At 39.6% G+C, this 22,179-nt stretch overlaps 2 protein-coding genes across 2 annotated transcripts; both read right to left on the bottom strand.

Annotated features, from left to right (window-relative positions):
* Window positions 1-503: 503 nt before the first annotated feature.
* LOC149139582 (uncharacterized) lies at window positions 504-2,811 on the bottom strand. Its single transcript, XM_089450772.1, has 3 exons — window positions 2,619-2,811; window positions 1,111-1,694; window positions 504-626 (listed from the first exon to the last, which is right to left on the bottom strand). The coding sequence occupies exons 1-3, from the start codon at window positions 2,809-2,811 to the stop codon at window positions 504-506; spliced, it is 900 nt and encodes a 299-aa protein (XP_089306898.1).
* Window positions 2,812-11,258: 8,447 nt separating this feature from the next.
* On the bottom strand, window positions 11,259-12,549 carry LOC149139581 (uncharacterized). Its single transcript, XM_089450027.1, has 3 exons — window positions 12,312-12,549; window positions 12,142-12,207; window positions 11,259-12,032 (listed from the first exon to the last, which is right to left on the bottom strand). Exons 1-3 carry the CDS (start codon window positions 12,504-12,506, stop codon window positions 11,568-11,570), a joined length of 726 nt encoding a protein of 241 aa, XP_089306153.1. The 5' UTR covers window positions 12,507-12,549; the 3' UTR covers window positions 11,259-11,567.
* Window positions 12,550-22,179: the final 9,630 nt, after the last annotated feature.

Below are 22,179 nucleotides of genomic sequence, written 5' to 3'. Positions count from 1 at the left end.
CCCCTCCTAGGATTTTAGCTCGAGTGGGGGAGCTGCGTATGGGACCTTCTTGTACCATTGCGGCTACTTCCAACCTTTGTATCTGGTCATTGCCCTCTCTGTTGTAGCTTGTGTTGCAATTTTGTAGGACTATTGCTGCTATCCGTGAGATCGAACTTCTTAATGTCTTTTAGAGATGTCTTAGTAACTGCGTTTCCACCTGTGGTCTTTGTTTTTCCATTATTCCGCTGAATTATTGTAGCTTTCCGATCAACCCACGACATCTGGACCACTTCTACTTTGTGTCTGCCTTCTTCTGGTATATCCTCTATGGTTGAGGCTGCAAGCTGCAGAATGCCTGCGGCAGTCACCACCATGCTCTTTAGATAGTTTGGCTACTTTATCAGCCATATCACCATCCTCGGGCTTACTCCTTATGCAGAGGTAATAAACAACTCCATAGAAATACTGAGCATATGCTTTGTGGAAGTCTAGTTCGCCTGGTGGATGCCCCTCGGTGATTTCTAAGCACTTCGAAGTTCAAATCCCCTGATTCCCGCTTGTTCTAGTGTCCCCGTGGCTATTCTGTGGTAGCTCGTGCCATATATGGCTCGTACTTCTTCTCTTAATTTCTCGTCGCCCTCTCCCTTTTTGCCATAATGTAGACATCTTGTCATGAACAGTGATTCGAATGGTCACTTCTACTCGGAGTAAAGCAGCAATTTACTTCTGATCATGCACCTGCGATCTTCATGATGAGCCCGATCAACGTGTAACTTGGCATTCATGCCTTGTTTCCCCAGACTGCTTTACCGTCTCGTGCTCTCTCCCAACTGGTTGGAACGGTGAGACTATCCCTTGAACAGTTAGTCAGGCGGCCACCCCGCCCGTATAGAGCTTCAAGCGACTACAATTCACTCGGCCTGGGAAGGGATACCCATTGAGTATAGCCAACTGAACCGTGCCCTCTTCGGTAACTTCTTTGATGACATAGGGTCCCAACCAATGCATTTAGAGTTTGCCAGGGAATTTCTCAAATTTACTGTCGAATAGCAATACTAGATCATTCTCCTTGAAAGTGCACACCTTGATATGTCAATTAGGCCATGCTTTTTTGCACTATTTCTATACTTGCTGATGGATTCCAGCTAAGAACCATTCCTCTTCCAATTCTTCGAGCTGCGCGAGCCTTTCCTCTAAAGCCCCGCAGTTTGCCATATCAGCGATTGCCACTATTCGCAAACTAGGCACAATATATTCCATAGGCATAACGGCCTCCTGGCCATATACTAACCAAAACAGTGTCTGGCATGTCAACTTCTTGCATGTAGTGCAGTATGCCCAAAGCACAACAGGGATGCGCAAGTCCTCGTCATTTCGTTGTGCATTACAAACCTTGATCAACATGATTTCCAAGATTTTGTTGAATGCCTCCAAGGTCCCATTCACTTGCGGGTGGTATGGCATACTCTGCTGGTGATATATATGGAATTCTTCAGTGAGGCCGCTGATTGTTTCATTCAGAAAATGCGTGCCGCAATTGCGCATGAGGATTTTAGGACATCCAAACCTTGTCAGTATGTTCTCGAACAAAAGCTTCGCAGCTGTTGTAGCTGTGCAATCTTTAACTGGTTGTGCCTCAGCCCATTGGGTCAAGTAGTCTGTCGCGGTAATGACATAGTGCGCGCCTGTTTTCCCTCGCTGATCGATAGGTCCTACAAAGTCGATTTCCCACTTTTAGAAGGGCTACAACGTCATCTATGGATGGAGTGGCACTTCATCTCTCCGTGATGGTTTCCCCGTCCGTTGACATACATCGCAGGCTCGACAGCATGCTTTCGAATCCTGATGTAGAGTAGGCCACCATAATCCTGCACGAAGGATTTTCTGGGCTGTGGCGCGACCCATGTAATGTTCGCCAGCAACCCCCCCATGTGCTTCGGCTAGGATCTATCCTTGCTCGAACTCTGGGACATATCAGCGCAATATCTCGTTGTTGCCCATTCTGTAGAGGTGGCTGACAATCACGGTGAAGTCTACTGTCTGTATCACCAATTCCTTCTTCTGTTGAATGGAGTATCCCTACGGCGCAGTTCCTGTAGTTAATAAATATATTATATTTTCAAAGTGATCATCCGCGACGCGCACCACATATAACTAAGCACCCGGAAATCCATCCTCTAGATTTGTGGGTTCTTTGCTAGTCTCAATTCGGGACAAGTGATCTGGGCCTGCATTTAAATGTCCCAGTTTGAAAATGACCTCAAAGTTATACTCCTAGAATAGCAGCAACCATCTACAGATACGCCCTCCCAACATAGGCTTATTCACTAGGTATTTCAACGTGGAGTGATCGGTATACATCTTAAAGTGACCACCAAGTAGGTAGTGGTGGAATTTTTGAAGCGCGTATACCATCGCTAGTCCCTTGCGCTCAGTAGTGGAATAATTCTTCTCTGCTTTTGACAACCGGCGACTTGCAAATGCAATCGGGTGGTCAATTCCTTTTGCTCTTGGTTGGGTAAGTACCACCCCCAATGCAATACATGACACATCGACATGCACATGAAATTCGACGTCCCATTTTGGAAAGACCAATATAGGGGCCGATGCCATCTTTTCCTTAAGCGTCTCCAGACTTTTGTCACATTCCTCATTCCAGTAATAAGTAGCATCTTTCTTAAACAATTGTTCCATCGGAGCTGTGATCTGGGCATAGTTTTTGATGAACTTTCGATAGTAGCCCGTGTGTTCGAGTGTGGCGCGTAATTGCTTGGCACTTCGCGGTGCTTGCAAATTGAGAATGACGGTGATCTTTGCTGGGTCCACCATCAAGCCATGCTAACAGACCACATGGCACAACAGGTTCCCAAACGGGACAAGGAAAGTACACTTCTTCAAATTTAACGCAATCTGATGTCGGTGGCAAGTATCCAACATCAACCGTAAGCTCGCTACGTGCTTCTTAACCAATCCAAACATGGTCCAGTCATCAAGGTAAACTTCTAAGAACTTGTGGATAAATTCTTTGAATGTCGCAACTACTATTCGTGAAAATATTGTCGGTGCATTCTTCAGTCTGAAAGGAATTACTATGTACTGAAAGCAACCCCATTCGGTGGTGAACGATGTATTACTCCTATCCTCTGGTACGATCTTGATTTGGTGGTATCCTGAGAATCCATCCATGAAGGAGTAGGCTTCTTGGCCCCCCACATTTTCCAGCACCTCATTTGTGAATGGTGTTGGAAATAGATCATTGACGCAAGAATCATTGAGCTTCCTGAGATCCACGCAGATGCGAATCTCGCCCTTCTGTTTCTTCTCCTACACAACCATCGAACTTAACCAGTCAGACTCCTCGATTGGTTCAATGATTCTTGCTACCAACATCTTGTCTAGTTCCTTGAGGACCTTTTCTTTATATTTTGGATTCAATCGGTAGGGCCACTGCTTCACCAGTTTCACATCTGATTTCAATGTTATCTTCATCATTCCTAAGTCTCCTAGAATCCCTTTCAGCTCTGTAATCTTTGTTGGGAACAAATCCTGATATTCCCGCAGCAAATTGATGACCTTCTCCACTGTGGCGTCATCTCAGTAGTCCCCAAGTGTTGCATACTTTGGCTCTTCTTCAGTTCCAATATTCTCTTGTTTCGTTTTCAATGACGCCGTGATATTTAGATCTTCGATTTTGGGTCTGCGCACATCCCGGCTCCCCTCTGATTATGCAATATTGATGTTTCGCAGATCATATTCATCATCTTCCATCTGGATATTATAGCATTCAAGGGCCTAGCTCAACTACCACGCCTAGTTGGGCTGCATGGTTTTCTCTGGTTCTAGCAGTGTTTTGAATATGGTGGCCTTTACCAGCTGTAGTGCTTCGTCCACGGGGTCCCATTGATCTTCAAATAGGAAGGTCGAAAAAAATTCTATGCGTAGGATATCCCACTCGCCTGTGTTGTGCTGAAGCTCTGCTTCCGTATACCAGTTTCTGGGAATGACGTCTAAGGTGTGAAAAAATAAGTGCACCCATTCTAGTTGAGGTTCCTCTCCGTAGGCTTTGATCCATTTGGTAAGGTGCATGCGTGGATCATCATGTCCATCGTATTTCTCCGTTGTGCGTAGCTTCGACTTCCAAAATCTGATCTTCATCATGCGCCTGCAGGCATGCCAATCTTAGAACGTCCCTTCATGTGTGCCCCACCATCATGCAGGCATCGTGTGCAACGCCAATCTCATTGCATCAAACTGTTGATGCTCTGGTACCGCGATTTCATATTTGGCTAGGAATTCATCTATTATGGTCAACCCATCATACTTCGACAATTCGCGATCCTGAGCCCTTACGTAGTACAACAATTTAGTTAGCATATTACAGTGTAGTGTGGTTACTCCTTTGTTGCGCCGTCGCTCGCCTTCCTCATCTAAATCTGAAGTGCACGATTCTCCATTACCCTGTAATATTATTATATCTTTCGTTGTCCTGGCCGCTCCTTGCTCCTAGGCAGACATTCTGTAGCTACAAGCTACGTTGTCGTCGCGTCTTTTGTCACGCACAGGTTCAATGTAGCGCAGTCCTTCAGCAGGATCTAGTGGAATGACTATGTGGAGCGACTTCGTTTCAAATATCATTATTCAATTCCTTAGATTAATCACCCCATTCATGTCGGTGGCCCACTCTATTCCTAGCAATGCAAGATAGGGCACACTTTCATCCATAAGCTCAATAACTTCAAAGTCCGTTCGGGTACTTGCGCCATCAAGGTCTACCATAACCCCTTGCAGCCTTCCCATGGGCAACATCTTCTACTGATTTGCCATCTGTGATTGGATAGGGGACCATTGTAGTGTAGTCTTACCCATGTGCTCCCAATTTTGTTTTAGCAGTACATTGGCATTTGATCTTAGATCCAAAATGACCTGCTCCATCTCATACTCGTCGATCTACGCGGTTAACCGCAATTCTCTTCTAGTTCGTGATGCATGTCTTCCCAGCTTCCGAATGACATGAGGTCCACTCCATCCTGTGCATCTATTTACTAATTCTTGAAAGCTATTAACCATCGTATTGTCACGAAGCAACTGTAGACATGTCTCTAAAAAGGTAGTTATCATAGAGGGGTCCTTGCCCGATTCAAGTTGATCCCAACTACCTGAGGTAAAGACCTTCACGAAGTTCTCTTCAGCTTCCAGATTCCCTCCATCTGCTCCCGTGTCCGTACCACTTCTCAGCACCATGTTGACCTTGGGATCTTCCTCCTGGGGTTCGGACCTCATCATCTGTACATTCTGGGTCATTTTTTGTTGCGTTTCCCTTTTCTCACAAATTTGTGCTATTAGTGTAGGGCAATCTATTAGCTCGTGATTGAATTACTCACAATAGTTGCATGAAATTCTAGTTGGGTTGGGACACTTCCGTGCGTAATGTCTTGGTCCTCCACAGTTGTAGCAGATTATTTGCTCATGACCCTTTCTAGGCCCCATTCTTCCCCATCCTTGTCCACGGCCTTGGAACCCACAGCGTGTAATCGCTGCGACTGGATCCTGACCTCGTGCCTCAGTCTGCATCTTGTAAGCAGGTGACTGGTCTGTTAACAATTAGTAGCTACGACGATATTTTTCCTTGTGACCCACTGACCTGCAGAAGTTGCAAAATAGCTGTTGGCGGGTCTGGCTATATTTTGGTAATAGATGACAGTTATCAGTGTTGTGCTTTCCTCCCACCTGATAGATTGCGCACCAGAGCGGGGCTGTAATTCTCGGTCCTGTCTGTGCCTCTAGTCGCAATAGCGTTGACCCCCCCGTCGCCACCAAATTCACTGAGACCGGGCAGTGGTCTTTATCATGTCCCTGGCTTCTGCACTTTATACGCCATACTTCCTCTCGAGCTTTGGCTCGTGGTATCTATTCTTGTTTTAGCTTCTTCATTTTGACATACAAATCCTAGATCTGCGCTTGGATTTGCTGCACTCCCAACCGGGGATCTTGCAGCGAAGTTTCGTATAACCTCATGGCTATCTCTAATGCTTCAGCCTGGGTTGAGATCTTCTGTTGTGATAGAGATACCCTTAGGTGTGGTGTTAAGGATGCCATAAACCAAGCGCAGTGTTGCGCATCTGTCAATGTCATGTTAGCCTCACGAATAGTACTTTTTAGCCTTTGGTCCAGATCCCACAAGGTTTCTCCAGGCGTCATCGCGATTTCTTTGAACCCTATAATTAACTGTGTTTCTAACTTCAGCCAGCTAAACTCCTTTTTCAATTCGGTTTGAATGTCTACTATTCCTGCCGTTGGGTGCATGCTTGAATACTTTATGTACCATGTCAGAGCTCTGTCCTGCAGTGCGTTGACTAAGGTAGCCTTTCTAATATGATCATCCGTAATTTGCTGCGCATTCCATACTGATGTTAGCACAAACGAGAATTGTTCGGGGTCTTCGCCTCCTACTCCTTTGAATACTGGCAAATGAATCGCGCTAGCCATAGTTACCCTTGATCTACTCCCGTTCCTGATCCCTTTAATCCTTTAATGTTCTTTTCTATTGAGTCCTCGCGTTTCACACTAGACGCCCCTTAGGCAGATCCTAGTCCTAGCAACAGAACCATTTGTTGGCTTAAATGGGCCTGACCTAGGTTCAGAAGAAGTATTTAGCCAAACAAATCCCACAGCTACTGGCCGTTTCGGCAACAGCCCGCGAGGCGCGGACTGAGGTCTCACCCGAGGTAGCAGGGAAGGGTGCTGGAACCAGGTTTCTACACCCTTGGGATGTCTATATGTGGTTGGGAGGGGTTGCACCCCGTTCTACAACTTCGCGTTGCGTAGATCCAAACCCAAGGCAAACTTTACTACCTATTATTACACTGTTTATGTATTCAATCTACTTATTATGGTCTTTAAGCAAACATTTATCAGAGTTAACCAGTTCGCATATTAGAATAGACACTGATTCAGATATTCATAACAAAACCATATGCGGATAGATCAAACAGTTATAGTAACCACAAGCCAGATTCACGATAATTCATATTTAACACAGAATTTCAGAAACACTTATCTTTATTTACTTTCTTCACCAATACATCCTGATTCGCCCTACACACTTAGCTCAGGGGTCCACGCACACAGCGGCAGACTCTTTCAGGCCTTTGCACACACAGCTGCAGAGCCTCTGTCTACTACCCCAAACCCTTGACTTGGACTTACAGACGCTTTTAGACTTTCCTTCAGAAACCCATTACACCTTTTTTCCAAGATTACGTACCAAAAATTGTCTTTCCCTTATAGAGCCATGCTCTATTTATACCTTTCTATGGTTTGCAGACTCACTTACTTCCTATTAATTTATGTTATTTTTTCATGCGGACAACCCTTTGACTTGACCTTTTACACTTCATGCTCCGCATAGTTCGGAGTTTTACAATATTTTTATCCTAATTTCTAGGCTAACAGACCCAAAACTGTTACGTGGGACCTCCGCTACCCAACACTCTGAATATGTTTTGTTTTGTTGTAGAAATCTTCTACACCATAGTTGTTAGGTAGTCATTCTCATTGCTTAATTATTAGGAATCCCCTTACATTCTTCTACCATAATTATTGAAAAAGCTAAGTCATTCTGACACGCTGGATGTTGACACTTTCAGAAGGGACCTTGTGAGAGAGGCTTTTAATCATGATTAGGGATTATCATTGATCGCCAACCATCCCCAATTAAAACTATAAATCTGGCCATTGTGCTTCTGTTGTTCAATGATAGGTGAACAATGTTAAACAAAGCCTCGTAACCACTGAGGGAGCCCCCTTTGGTTCAAGGGCCATCTTGAACCTAAAGGCTGGTTGAGTTGGTTTCCTAGCATAGTTTTTGCAGCCAAGGACTGCCTACAGGAAATAGGTACAACAACCACCATTCAGCCAGATGTAACCACTTGACCCATTATGTTTTTTTATCAGATATAAAGGAACGAATATATCCTTCCAAACATTTGTTCCTTATCCCAATTTTCCCATCAGATTGAGGATGATAAGATGAACTATGATCTAATTGAGTACCCGGACAAGAAGATAATTCCATCCAAAAATTTCCTGCGAAAATGAGATCTTTGTTGTTTACAATAATCTTTGGGTTTCCATGTATTTTTTGAACTGCTTCAATAAATGCAATAGCAAATGTGTAGGCTTTAAATGGATTAGATAATGCATAAAAGTGTGCAAACTTGGTAGGTCTATCAATTACCACCATAATTACACTTTTTCCTTCGAACTTGGGTAACCTATGATGAAATCCATTGAAACTTCCTCCCAACATTGACTTGGAATGGATAAAGGTTGTAACAAACTCAGGGTCTTAATTTTCACAACTTTATTTTGTTGAGAAACCAAACATTCCGCTACAAACTTTGGAATATCAGATTTAAGGTCATCCCAAAAAAATTCCTTCTTGACCCTGTGGTAAGTGTCTAAAAATTCTGAGTGCCCTTATAAGGAAGAGGTGTGCAATTAGAAAAGAATCTTTCGTTTGAGTTGGGAATTCTTACAAAGATATAAGCTATCTTTGTACCATAATGAATCATTTTTCTAGCTAAATGTATCAAATATATTGGGATCTTGGTGCAACTTGTGAATGAGTGTCCACACATCTTCGTCATTCTTATATTCATCCCTTGCTTTGGTTATCTAATCTAGTTGGATAATAGAAATGACACATAATAATGCTTCCACATCCGCGTCCTTTCTTGAGAGTGCATCTGCAACAACATTTTGCTTCCCTTATTTGTAGATGATTTCAAAGTCTATACCCAATATCTTTGCAACCCATTTTTGCTTCTCTTCGGAAGATAATATTTTTTCGAAAAAGTATTTAAGACTATCATGATCTGTTTTTACCTTGAAGTGTCTTCGCATTAGGTAAGGTTGTCATTTCTTTAGTGCATGTAGTATTTCAAAATCAACGGGTCTTCATTCTTGCATTAAAGCAACACCGATACCATTTCCTGAGGAATCACATTCCATAATAAAGGTTTTTGTGAAGTCTGATGTAGCTAAGACCAGTGTTTGACACATTGCCTCTTTAAGTTGTTCAAAGACCTTAGTTGCTTCTGGAGTCTAAGAAAATGCATCTTTCTTCAGTAATATTGTTAGAGGTGTTTTTATTCTCCCATAATTCCTAACAGAATTGTGATAATGTTCCAACCATGCCTCAATGAAGTCTTATCACTCAAATAGCCATGATGTGCCAGAATGTTGATTCCCTCCACACAGTTGGAGCCGGAGGAGCTTCGAGTTGTTCCAGATCCTAATTAAAAGAAGAGTCTTCAACTTGTATCTTTTATAAGCACACCCCTACATATTTTTAGGAGGAAATTCAACTGGTCGACGCAAAAATTCAACAAGAAAGGCAAGTGACTTTGGACTCAAATGTTATGACATGTATTGTCCTTAGGTTCATGATATTAACAACTCCTATAGATGACATGACCATTATCTTTAGACAATAGACCTTTATTGGCACATCAAGTTATCGATGGGTAATATACTTGTGGATAGAATATAGATCTAGGTGAACCTCATTCATCAATTGGATGAGCTCAGGGGTATGATGTTGGATGTGGAAGGACAAATATTGAGACTAGAGATGGGATCTCCACTTATATCTCCAATTCCTCTGCCATGCAAGGTCAAGGAACAACCCATGAACCTCAGGCCTCAGTATCCTCATGGTGTTTAGGCTTCTTGTCTCTCATGGTTTTATTTGTTGGGTTTCTATTTCTACCCTTCAAGGTTGTTGGCAGATTCTTTTTGGAGTTCATGTTTAGTTTTCTTAGCTTGTGGTCCTAGATTCTACGAAATTCAAATCCACACCAATTTTTTTATTGTTTTCCCTCATGGTAGGGAGACATTTTTACCTTTCAAATCTCAAACTATCAACTATGTTTCAATTATGTTTCCCTAGAATTCTTATTCTTCTATCTTTAGTCTAGTTTCTATATGGTGGAATAGAAACAGTAGAAAAAGTATCTCAACTAGAGTTTTGTGAAATTTTCAATTGCAAAAATTAACTTAAAAATTAATTTTATATTTTATATTTTATATTTCTAAAGATTAATTATTTAAAAAAAATAAAAATAAACATTTCCACATAATTTACTTGTAAAATAAATAAAATAATTAACATTTATCAATAAACTTATAATGTACAACATTAAAACCAACAATAAAATAATTTAAAAAATACTTTAAATTTTCTATCTTTTTTATATATATATATATATATATATATTAATTATAATATATTTTAAATTTTAATTATAATATATTTTATAAGATCTAAGACATCTCTACCTATTACTAATTTTTCAATTTTAACTAAACTATCTTAAATAATACTTACAAATCTAATACTTTTCAATTCTAAAATCCCTTTTATTAATAATAAAACTTCAACTAAAAACAAACAAACAAAACAACTTCACCACTAACCTAAATACACCACAATCCCCTCCCAATAAAATTCCTAACATCACCCAAACATGGGAAATTTGTAAACATCCATGACTATTCGCATACTTCACCTTTAAGATCTTTGGAATTAAGTGTGAATAAGGATTGATATTCACATATAGAAGTAAAACTATATAGTCTCTCGATTAATAACCATCTTCCTAGAAAATTAGAAATCCAATATACTCCTTTTTTAATATTTTTTAACAATTATGTCATTTAGTTTTGGAATATATATAATTCTTTTTTTTTCATAAAATACACCTCCACTCCACATCTTCATTCCATTATCACTCCGAACATTTCGAGCTTTGCGAACATCGATGACCACTCCCATACTTGACCTTTAAGATCTTTATGAAAATCATTTTATTATGCTCTCTTGAGTAAGCGAAAAATGCACACTTCTAATAAAGTTAAAATGTGGATTAACATTGGAATGGCCGTCTACATATAAAATTAGATTTTCGGTATGCTCCTTTTAATGACTATATAATTTAGTTTTCGAATAAATTTGAAAGCTTGATTTTTTTCCAAAATTGATTATAAATGTTAAATTAATTATTATATTTTGAAAATCAATTTTATAAATTAAGCATTATCTAAAAATATAAAATTAACCATCGAATCAACCTCAAAATGAATATTACTGATTTAAAAGTTTATTTATACCTATAAATATAGATTTTGGTATAATAATAAACCTTTAGTGTGACATTTCTACAAGGATGTCGAACACTAACACATCAACCTGATTTAAAAACCCATTGTAAATCTACGTGACTTTACATCACATCTACACCGCAACCCAACTGACTCTATGGGAAATTTGATCATTGATCTACCTTTTCGTCCCATTACCCGGTGCCAGACAGTTTTCTCAGTTACTAGTAATGCATTTGCTGTCATCTGATTCAATATCTGGAGAGAGAAACCCCAATGGTCGAAAGGGCAATCCTTCTATTGCTACAATCCAAGCCACAATCCGAGGGGTTAGGTTCCCTCTAAAAACTATATGCAACCACCTGGAGCGATAAATCGTCCAATTTTATTCAACCATCTTATAACAGTTTCAATTTAAATGATTATATTTGAAAGCTTGGCCTTGAATATTCGACGCAGGAAGTCTGGCAGGTGACATAGACGACCTGGCAAACATCGTATTTAAGTTTCTTGGCCCCCAGGCTTTTCCAAAAGGCCACCCACGGGTTTGCGTTGCGATCATCATTATTTGCCACAACAGACGCGGATTCGATGCTATCCCACACTCCTAACCCTATTATATGTCTCCCGTCCATGGACTCATAGAAGGAGTAGGATAATATGCCCTTCAGCCCAGCGAAGTATGACTTTAGTATGGCTAGGCAGCAGTATGAAAGCACATCTTGTTTCTTCCAGCTCGGCATGTATAGTCTCCGGAGGCTAACAATGTCACCCAAAGCTAATTGCGCAAACGGAACTCCTCTGCTGATCTCCCGGGAACTTAGGCGGAACCACCCTGAATCCACTATTCTCACGGCGCACTTCATCCCTTTGGTGAACGCCGCTGCCTGATAGATCACACCAACCAAATGGAAAATGCAGAGCGAATAATTAGTCGCGCCAGTCCACGAGTAATTGATACGCAGTAAAGGAAAAGTATTGATTTCTAGAACGTACCTGCGGTAGATACAGAGCTGGCTTGTCTCCACTGGAACCCCCTTTCCGGATTGCAAAGACTACGGCCTGCAAACAGCTGATATAATTCGTTAATGCCAGGCCATTCTTTTATTGATCTGAAAACGAGAGAAACAGAGAATATGAGCATTAGACATAGTAAGCACTCATACCCATGATTGTTCTAGACTCTTGAGAATGGCGACGTTGATGCTATTTCTCTTCTCTAACACAGAAGCCACTTTGGCCATGTGGGTTACTGCATCATGAATGTCACATCCATCCTGAGGTTCGTATATGCCAAATGAAACACACGTTCCGCTTTGGCTTTGCTGAGCCTCACTACAGGCGTAGGGGGAGGAGATCATTTTGTGGGTTGCCTGTCTGATCCCTCTCCCTGGGATGATGGGACTGAGTCACTAGATTTGTGAATACATATATATATAGATAGATATCTAGACAGAGCCATGACAAGGTGTGTGCTCCGATGTCGTGCAGTATTGGATGATTGGTACGCGTAAAGAAAGGTGACTTGCACGCGTTTAAAGCGTTGGAACAGTGGGACACCAAAGCAACATTTTCAGGCGCGGTTTCCTCCAATGATTGAAAAATACAGTTGAATAAGTGGATCCCAACTCGTGGACCACCTGCGCATGTATCTAAGCAATTACTTCCGGAAAGCAATCTCTAACAGTCGAACAAGCTTGACGACTGGCAAATAGAAAGATGATTATAAAATAAATCTGATGATTATAAAATAAAATAGTCATACACTCCTCATGTGTCATGATTCCTAATTACGCACTTACGTGACCAAATGAAAATGTAGATATGCACGAGAAGCACATGGAAACGAAAATCTAACACTTGACATGGAGTTTTAAGAGAACTGCAAGCATTCATAACGCTTCTTTTTGAAATCAAGTAGACAGCCACATGATTTATTCCAGTGGTTCACCTGTAATATATTTATATGTAAATAATCGGCCGGGTGGCTTCGGAAGTTGAGAGTGTAATTCAGAGTTTCTTACTGAATTAGTAAGGCCGGTTGTTGGGTAGTTATAAGTTTTTTCACAGTAAGTTGAGCGTGTAATTCAGAGTTTCTTACCGAATTAGTAAGGCTGGTTAATTTGGTAGGTATAAGTTTTTCGAACCCTGCCGAGGTCCCCCTCGGCGATTTGTGACGGCTTTGCCGTATCTGCTGGCTTCGGCCGTTTTTTGTCTGGTTTTGGCCTTATTGTATTTTGGCTTCGGCAGTATTCTGATTGGCTTCGGCCATATATGGATTTCACTCTGGAAAAAAAAAGTTTTTTCACAATCATTAAGATGCGTATTTATTCATTTATTTGTTTCTTTGGTTGGTAGTTTAGTTAAACTAATTTAATATTAGTTGTTTCAGTTATACAAATAATGTTGGTTACTTATTATAGATTGATCCCTGTAAGATTTTTTTGTTTTTACTACAATAATCTATATAGATTTTAAAATTTTTTAAAATGTTTTTACTGCAATAATCTAATCACTTTGTGAGAGCAGCTGCCCTGACAAAAGTAGCAGCAGGTCATCAAATAGTAACATTAAAAAGTAGCAGCGGCCGATCAGATACCAACATTTCCATCCTGACGACTCGCGAGTATTCGTGGGATTTGGGCATTGGATATATCGAAACTCCGAACACGATACATTTATTAATTTTGTTTATCGTAGTGTGACGTAGTAGCTGAGAGAAAGGAATACGAGGAAGAGGGCATGGCTAAGTCTTCTCGATCCGATCGAATTTCCTTCCGGGAGGAACGACATAAAGTGTGAAGACCTTCCATCATTTTCTGAATCACGCAACCATGGACTCCAGTTCGAAAGTCATCATTACGCACTTTGGCTCAGTATTACGTACGTTGATTGTGTTGAAATGACCTTTTTATAATTTAATTACTGATTTTTTTCCTTCTTCGATATCCGAAATTTCAAAGATATATTAATTATTAAAATAATTTCAGTATTCATCGACAATAAAATATTAAGCAGTTGTCTATAACGCGACTTTTTGAAAGCTTTTCCGGCGGGTTTTTTCGGTAGAAATCTGGCAGGAATTGTAGAAATCTGGCAGGAATTTATTGGAATCGCAAGTTTGATAGCTAGTTTCTGCACAATGAAAGCGTCCCAGGGGTTTTCGAAGGTGTTGAATCCAAATATGCAATTAAAAACCATTTTAACTGCAACAAATCAAGATTTAACCTCAATTTCTTCCGCCGAATTCCGTCACCAGAATCTCCAAAAAGTCGCATTATAGACAACTTCAAATATTAATATCTATTATTTATATTTATATATATACAAGAATTAGAATTAGAATTAGAATTAGAGAGTATATAGTTTTATTTAGATATTTAAATAACTAAAAAGTTATCTAAATATAGTTTGAATAAATTATTTCAATATCAATTATGTATAATTATATATGACAACTAACATAAAGGAAAATTGTTTATATACAAATACAAATAATATAAAAGGTAAAATTGTTTATGGTGTATATATAAGTTAGTTGTTTTTTCTTGATAAAATATTTTAATGATGTTTTGTTCATTCCGAGTGAGATGGATTTCCTTCCATGTTCAATATGGAATGGATATAGCATGCACACATACATATATATTTTATGCAACTAATTCACAAAAAAAAAAGATAGATCAACTACTTGAAAAATAGTCTTTTCGAGGGGGCAACCTCCTTTACATCACATAAATGAACAATTTTTGGATGATTCAAATGACAAAACCTCCTTTCTATATATAGGAGTCTAAGGGGTCACAATATAATCAGAGCCTACATAACAATAATAATGTGAGAGGACAACAATAACAATAGTGGGCTTCTATGGGGTACAACAATAACAATATGGGGACTACATGGGCACAACAATAACAATAAGGGGTTACACTAATATTATAAGGACCTAACACACCCCTCTCCTTCAAAAAAGTGTTGTCCTCAACGCTTGAGTAATTCTAGATGCTTATGTATAAAATTCTCACCCTCCCATGTGGAATCTTCATTGGGTAAGTTCTTCCACATGATGAGATACTCTGAAATTAATCAATTTCGTAGTTGTCAATTTTTTGCTTCAGTGACTGCTTCAGGTTCCAATATGATTTTCCCTTCATTGTCAAGTTCTGGCAATATTGTTTGAACTAGGAGCTTGTCACCTATAACCTTCTTTAAGCATGAAACATGGAAACCTGAGTGCACTCGGGAGGATGCAAGAAGCTCCAATTTGTATGCCATAATACCAATCATTTGCAACACCTTGTAATGACAATAGTACTTTGGTGATAATTTATTATGCTTGTTAGCTTGCTTGAGGGACATTTGTTTGTATGGTTGTAGCCCTAAAAATACCTAGTCGCCTACATCAAAACTTCTTTCATTGCGATGTTGATATGCTTGTTATTTCATTCGATTATGTGCCAATGTGAGGTTATCCTTTAAGAGTTGGAGAACTTGTTGTTGATGCTCGATGTCATCTTCCAGTGTTTGAACCTTAGAATTTTCTCTTAAAGATGAGGTGATAAACGGTGGATAATATCCATAAAGTGCCATAAATGGGGTCATTTTTGTTGCAGTATGGAAGGAAGTGTGATACCACCATTCAGTGAGACGTAACCACTTGACCCATTATGTTTTTTTATCAGATACAAAGGAATAAAGATATCCTTCCAAACATTTGTTAACTATCCCAATTTTCCCATCAGATTAAGGATGATAAGATGAACTATGAGCTAATTGAGTATCTAGGCAAGAAGATAATTTCGTCCAAAAAGTTCCTGTGAAAATGAAATCTTCATCGTTTACAATAATCTTTGGGTTTCCATGCAGTTTTTGAACTGTTTCCATAAATGAAGTAGCAAACATACAGGCTCTAAATGGATGAGATACTACACAAAAGTGTGCATACTTGGTAGGTCTATCAATTACCACCATAATTACACTTTTTCCTTCGAACCTGGGCAAACTGTGATAAAATCCATTGAAACTTCCTCCCAAGGTTGACTTGGAATGGATAAAGGTTGTAACAAACTCGGGTTCTTAATTGTCACAACTTTATTTTGTTGGAAAACCAAACATTTCGCCACAAACTTTGGAATATCAGATTTAAGGTCATCCCAAAAAAATTCCTTCTTGACACTGTGGTAATTTTCTAAAAATTGTGAGTGCCCTCATAAGGGAGAGGTGTACAATTAGAAAAGAATATTTTGTTTGAGTTGGGAATTCTTACAAATGTGTAAGCTATCTTTGTACCATAGTGAATCATTTTTCTAGCTAAATCTATCAGATGTATTGGGATCTTGCTGCAACTTGTGAATGAGTGTCCACACATCTTCGTCATTCTTCCATTCATCCCTTGATTCGGTTATCTAATCTGGTTGGATAATATAAATGGCACATAATAATGCTTCCACATCCCGATCCTTTCTTGAGAGTCCATCTGCAACAAAATTTTGCTTCCCTTTTTTGTAGATGATTTCAAATTCATAACCCAACATCTTTGCAACCCATTTTTGCTGCTCTTCGGAAGATAAAATTTGTTTGAAAACTTATTTAAGACTATCATGGTTTGTTTTTACCTTGAAGTGTCTTCGCATTAGGTAACATTGTCATTTCTTTAGTGCATGTAGTATTTCAAAAGCAATGGGTCTTCCTTCTTGCATTAAAACAACACCAATACCATTTCCTGAGGCATCACATTCCATAATAAAGGTTTTTGTGAAGTCTGACGTAGCTAAGACCAGTTTTTGACACATTGCCTCTTTAAGATGTTTAAAGGCCTTAGTTGATTCTGGAGTCCGAGAAAATGCATCTTTCTTCAGTAATATTGTTAGAGGTGTTGTTATTCTCCCATAATTCTTAACAAAATTGTGATAATACCATGTCAACTCGAGAAATCATTGCAGACGCTTTGTGGTTGTGATTTTCCATTCTTTAATGGATTTTATTTTGTTAGGGTCTAACTTAACGTCCTCATGAAATACAATATGACCCAAATATTTCACCTCATGTACTCCAAAGAAACATTTGGAGGTTTTTGCATATAATTATTTCTCCTCCAATAGTTTGAGCACCCTGTCAACATGTTGAACATGATCCTTCCAAGACTTGTTGTAAATTAGTATATCATCAAAAAATACTAACACAATTTTTCTAAGGAAGGGTTTGAAAATGGAATGCATCAACCTTGAAATGTAGAAGGTGCATTGGTAAGGGAAAAAGGCATGACAAAAAATTCATAATCACCCTCATGATTTGTAAATGTTGTTTTCAGAATGTCTTCAGTCTTCATTCTAATTTGATGATATCTTGAATTGAGATCCAACTTGGTGAAGTAAATTGATCCATGTAATTCATCAAATAATTCATCAATGACAGGAATTGCAAATTTATATCTAATAGTGAGCTTGTTGAGCTCCCTATAATCTGGACACATGCGCCATGATGCATCCTTATTGTGAACCAATACTAATAGAGCAGAGAAAGAACTTTAAATATGTTGAATTATATCGACCTTTAGCATTTATGTAACCATATGTTCAATTTCACTCTTTTGGACATAAGGATATCTGTAAGGCCTCATGTTTGGAGGAACACTTCCTGGAATCAAATGAATATCATGATCATGATCACAAATAGGTGGGAGACCTTTGGGAGTCTCAAATACCTTGGATTGATGATTGTCCAATACTTTTTGGAGATTTGGAGAAATAGATTATTTCGATGTTTGAACCTCTAGTGAGCATAATTGTGTAATTACACCTTGTTTTTCTTTCTTTAGAATGTTTTTCATGTGATTAGAGTTGATTATATTTCCTCATTTCCCTTTGATACCCCTAAATTCAAATTCATTTCCTTCCTAAAAAAAATTCATGAAAATTTCTTGAAAATTAAAAGCTATCCTACCCAAAGATGGTAACCATTGGACTCGTGGTACAACATTAGTACCACCCATTGGAATGGAAATAATTGGACTATTCAATACATATTCCCCCATGGTTATATTAATATTCTGGCATTTTAGAGAGAAATTTTTGGTTCCTCCATTTGTAACCATCACTTGACACTGTAGTGTTGGATATAGGAAGTAATTCAATTCCTTGGATGTCTTACAATGAATAAAATTATGGGTATTACCTAAATAAATCAACACTATTATCTTTTCCTTCTTGATATGTCCTTCTATCTTGAGAGTTTGAGGAGTGATAATTCCTGCCAATGCATTAAAAGATATGGTTGGATTCATTTCTTCTTTATCTAGGGTTGGCTCTTGGTGTATATCCTCTTCTTTTGAAGTTTATTGTTCCTTTCTTCCTCCTCTTTACAATCTATGTAAAATATTATCTTCTCATCACACCTATGACCTTTAGTATATTTTCTATCAAAACTATAACAAATCCCCTTTGCTCTTTTTTCTTCCAATTTTTGTGGTGTCAAACTTGTAGGATTTGGAAGGTTAGGAACAACAAAACTTCCGCATTTATAGTTGTGAGTGGTAGGTTTTCTTGTTGCCATAATTTTACTTTCATTTTTTCTTGCCAACCTGAATGCCTTCTCCAATGAATCAGGTTCCCAAAGGCGAACCTCATGTTGGATGTTATCTGATCCTATGGAATATCATTTACCCTTATAATTAATTTTTGGAAGTCTTTAATGTGCTCCACCAGAAAGCATCAATGTGCTATGCTAGAATCCATTTTAACTTTGCATTTATTATACATTAAGATGCATCAAGTCTCTCAAGGTCAAAATATTTCTACATTTTAGATTAACAATAACTTTAGGAAAGGCTTGTAACATCCATAAAGATGTATTTAAGATGGCTATATACTAATTAAACTTGAACCACATGGATGGATATATATTAGTTAAGCTTGAACCACATAGACGATTATGTATTACTTAAACTTGAACCACATAGACTACAGGTTTGTTGATGTTTCAGTAAGTGGAAAGTCATTTTTTTATTTTTTTTGCTGAAACAAGAGCCGAACCTTCTATTTCATTAATTCAAAAGAAAAGTTACATAATATACAAAAACCTGACCAATTACAAGAACTCAGGAGAAAAGGTAACCCTGCCAATGACAAGGACCCCTCGCCTTACGCCAGAAATCCCCAAAACCATGAGAAACATACTTAGAAGGACTACAGGGACCCCCAACCACTAGGGAAGATCCGGAAAAATCATGGCCCCCGGAGCCGACCAATGACAACAGTCACCCCTGACCACGCAGTGCATGCAAAGAATGGAATAGGAAAAGACGCGCCAACAGGATGAGTGGAAATAACCCGTTGGCCCCACAAAACAACTCGAACGATCCTAACCGTCGATTCGGGCTGCTGGATCCAACGGCCAGGAGCCATTTCGCACAGCCTAAGACGACCGAACAATACTGTGCGATGGAGGGCGGTTTCCTCATCTTCCACCCTGCCACGTGTTGTAATCCCTATGGGATCACTTCCGAAACTGCAAAACCACTTACCACTCCAGAGATGTATGATCGCCGGAAAACCAACAAGGGCGAGGTTTTCTAGCCCGAAAGCAGAAAGGGGGAAGCTCCAACTGCCGGAAAAAACCAACTATCTGTTCTGCCTATTCTTTCAATGGATCCTAAACCTGATACTCTGTTGATTGGAAATTGACCTAGCAAATTGCTGTCTGAAAAACTGGGGATCCCGGTCAGCTTACTCTGGGGTAAAGTGAGGCCACACTTTGCTTGCCCTCCTTCCAGGTACATCCTGATGGGCTGTGGTTGCACTTGCCGGTAAAGTCAATTCGTGCTAGTCATCCTAGTCCGAAATCTAAAAAATTCCTTGTCCTCTGCAGCTTGATCGTCGCAGAGAGCTTTTAGACAATTTTGAGGTATCTCCTGCCACTTTTTCGCCATCCCACAGTCTGCATTATTCACACCTTGATTGGCCAGTAAGTCCGCTAGCTTATTGGCATTTCGTCGAACATGGTTGAAACTTACAGTTCGAAGTCCCTGGAGATGAATTTGAATTCTTTGGTAAACCTGGATTAGTTTCCAGTGATTTGAGACTTTCTTCGGCCAAGAGCCAGCGCTGATTCTTTTCACAAAGTTAATGGTTATCTCTGAGTCTGCTTCTATAATGACATTTGCGTGATGGTTCTGAATCAGAAACTCTAGACAATGCTCCAGAGCCATTAATTCCACCATGTTATTGGTGGCTCTACCTAAATGACCGTGGAAGATAAAGATAATACTGCCCTCTTCATCTCTTAAAACTCCTCCATACCCAGTTGTACCCGGGTTTCCTTTGGAAGCACCATTGATGTTGTATTTCAGATAGCCTTTCGGTGGAGGTTGCCAGAAGTCCTTCTCTGTAACCATAGCTATGTCCTTCCTGTTTAGTCCTTGGGGAATAATCCCTTGCATTCCCAGTTGCCTGAGAGTTCTCAGCTCAGTCTCTGATGGGGGATTCTTGGGGATATTGCAAACAGTGGTGCTGACTGTCTCCCAGAGCTATTTCAAGATCAGATCAAATAGTCGATGAGGGGAAGACTTCTCATTCTTGAAAATTCTTTTATTCCTTTCTTTCCAAACATTCCAGATAATGAAGCATGGTGTGAAGGCCCAGGCCAAATTAAGGAACTCATTCTCCGTATAGTTTCTTCTCCATTTGTTTAGGGTATTTGTGATACTTCCTCTGTCCCTATCTGACTGATGGAAAATTGTTGAGAAAGAATCCCACAGCCAGGTGGTGTAAGAGCAGCTGTTGAGAATATGCTCCATAGTCTCCTCCTGTTCTTCACAGAGTTGGCATCTGGAAGGCCCCATAACTCCTCTTTTCCTGATGTTGTCCCAAGTCAAGATTTTCTTATGATGAACCAACCACATGAAAAGCTTGATCTTCATCCAACCTTGGTGTCTCCAGATCTTGTCTGGAACACTAGAATCAAGCCCAAGGAGAAAACCTTTTGCTTCCTTAAGATTAAAGGTACCTTTATTGTTATTACCCCATCTCAATTGATCCTGCCCCTCTGTTACTAAGATCATCCTTTGTTTTAGCAAGCACCAAAGTGCCTCTGCTTTAATTTTTAAGGGGTTGTCATCTCTGCAGTCAATGTTTCTCAAGCTTCTCCACTTTCCGGAGGTATGAGTAAGATCCCAGAAATCCTTTACTTTGATTAACCCTTGGGAATCTGTTTCCTGTTTGAGGCTTAAAAAATCCTCTGTTAACAGCGTTGGTTCTTGTTGCCATTTGTCCTCCCAAAAGAGTGCTAGATCTCCTACTCTTATTTCCCAGAAACTGTTCTTTTGTGCTAGGCTTCTGTTTTCCCAGGCTCTATTCCATATGTAGGAGCCTTTTATAATTCCAGACATTCTTATGAGATCATTAGTGTGCCAAGAGCTGGCATATTTCTCTTTCCAGATCCTGGCCCAATGGGCTTTTGGCTCTTGAACCCATCGCCACCAAAGCTTAGCTCCTAGAACTTTACTAAGGGTCTCCTGATCATCTAAGCCTAGCCCCCCATGGCTCTTGGGTTTACAGATTTTATCCCAAGAAACCAGGGCCCATTTCTTCCTTGTTTCCTCCTTACCCCAAAGGAAATCTCTTTGTATATTCCTGAATTGCTCTAAGACACCTTTGGGAGCTGGGAGAGCTGATAACATGAATACCGGGATAGATTGCAGAACCGCCTTTGTTAGTACCAACCTGCCAGCTAGGTTCAAGGCTCTGAAGGTCCATTTTTTGACTCTGTCCTGCAACTTATTAAGTACCAGTTCCCATATACTCTTGTGCATAGGTCTGGCTGTAAGAGGAACTCCTAAATACTTTGAGGGGAGGGAATCTCTTTGGAAGCCAAGAATTCTTGAGATATTTCTCTGAATAGCAATGTTAGTATTTAAGAAAAAGATTTTTGACTTAGAGAGATTGACTTCCATACCTGTAGCCATGGCAAAATCCTTCAGGATTAGATTGTAGGCAGAAGCCTCTTTGACTGTGGGGATACCTTGCAGCAAGGTAT

Source organism: Pinus tabuliformis, chromosome X (genome assembly GCF_031772625.1).
Source record: "Pinus tabuliformis cultivar Carrire ecotype Pingquan chromosome X, CPIR1, whole genome shotgun sequence".
NCBI classification, from domain to species: domain Eukaryota; kingdom Viridiplantae; phylum Streptophyta; class Pinopsida; order Pinales; family Pinaceae; genus Pinus; species Pinus tabuliformis.
This window is presented reverse-complemented; position numbering and strand designations above follow the sequence as displayed.

Excerpts from the sequence above, each read along its gene's own strand:
- LOC149139581 (XM_089450027.1), bottom strand. The coding sequence starts at position 12,506 with ATGATCTCCTCCCCCTACGCCTGTAGTGAGGCTCAGCAAAGCCAAAGC. Across the intron at positions 12,208-12,311 it reads AGAGTCTAGAACAATCATGG|GCCGTAGTCTTTGCAATCCG; the intron begins GTATGAGTGCTT and ends AGCTGTTTGCAG. Across the intron at positions 12,033-12,141 it reads CAGCTCTGTATCTACCGCAG|GCAGCGGCGTTCACCAAAGG; the intron begins GTACGTTCTAGA and ends GTGATCTATCAG.
- LOC149139582 (XM_089450772.1), bottom strand. The coding sequence starts at position 2,811 with ATGGTGGACCCAGCAAAGATCACCGTCATTCTCAATTTGCAAGCACCG. Across the intron at positions 1,695-2,618 it reads GAATGAGGAATGTGACAAAA|GACCTATCGATCAGCGAGGG; the intron begins GTCTGGAGACGC and ends TCGACTTTGTAG. Across the intron at positions 627-1,110 it reads TAGCTGGAATCCATCAGCAA|GGAGAGGGCGACGAGAAATT; the intron begins GTATAGAAATAG and ends TATGGCAAAAAG.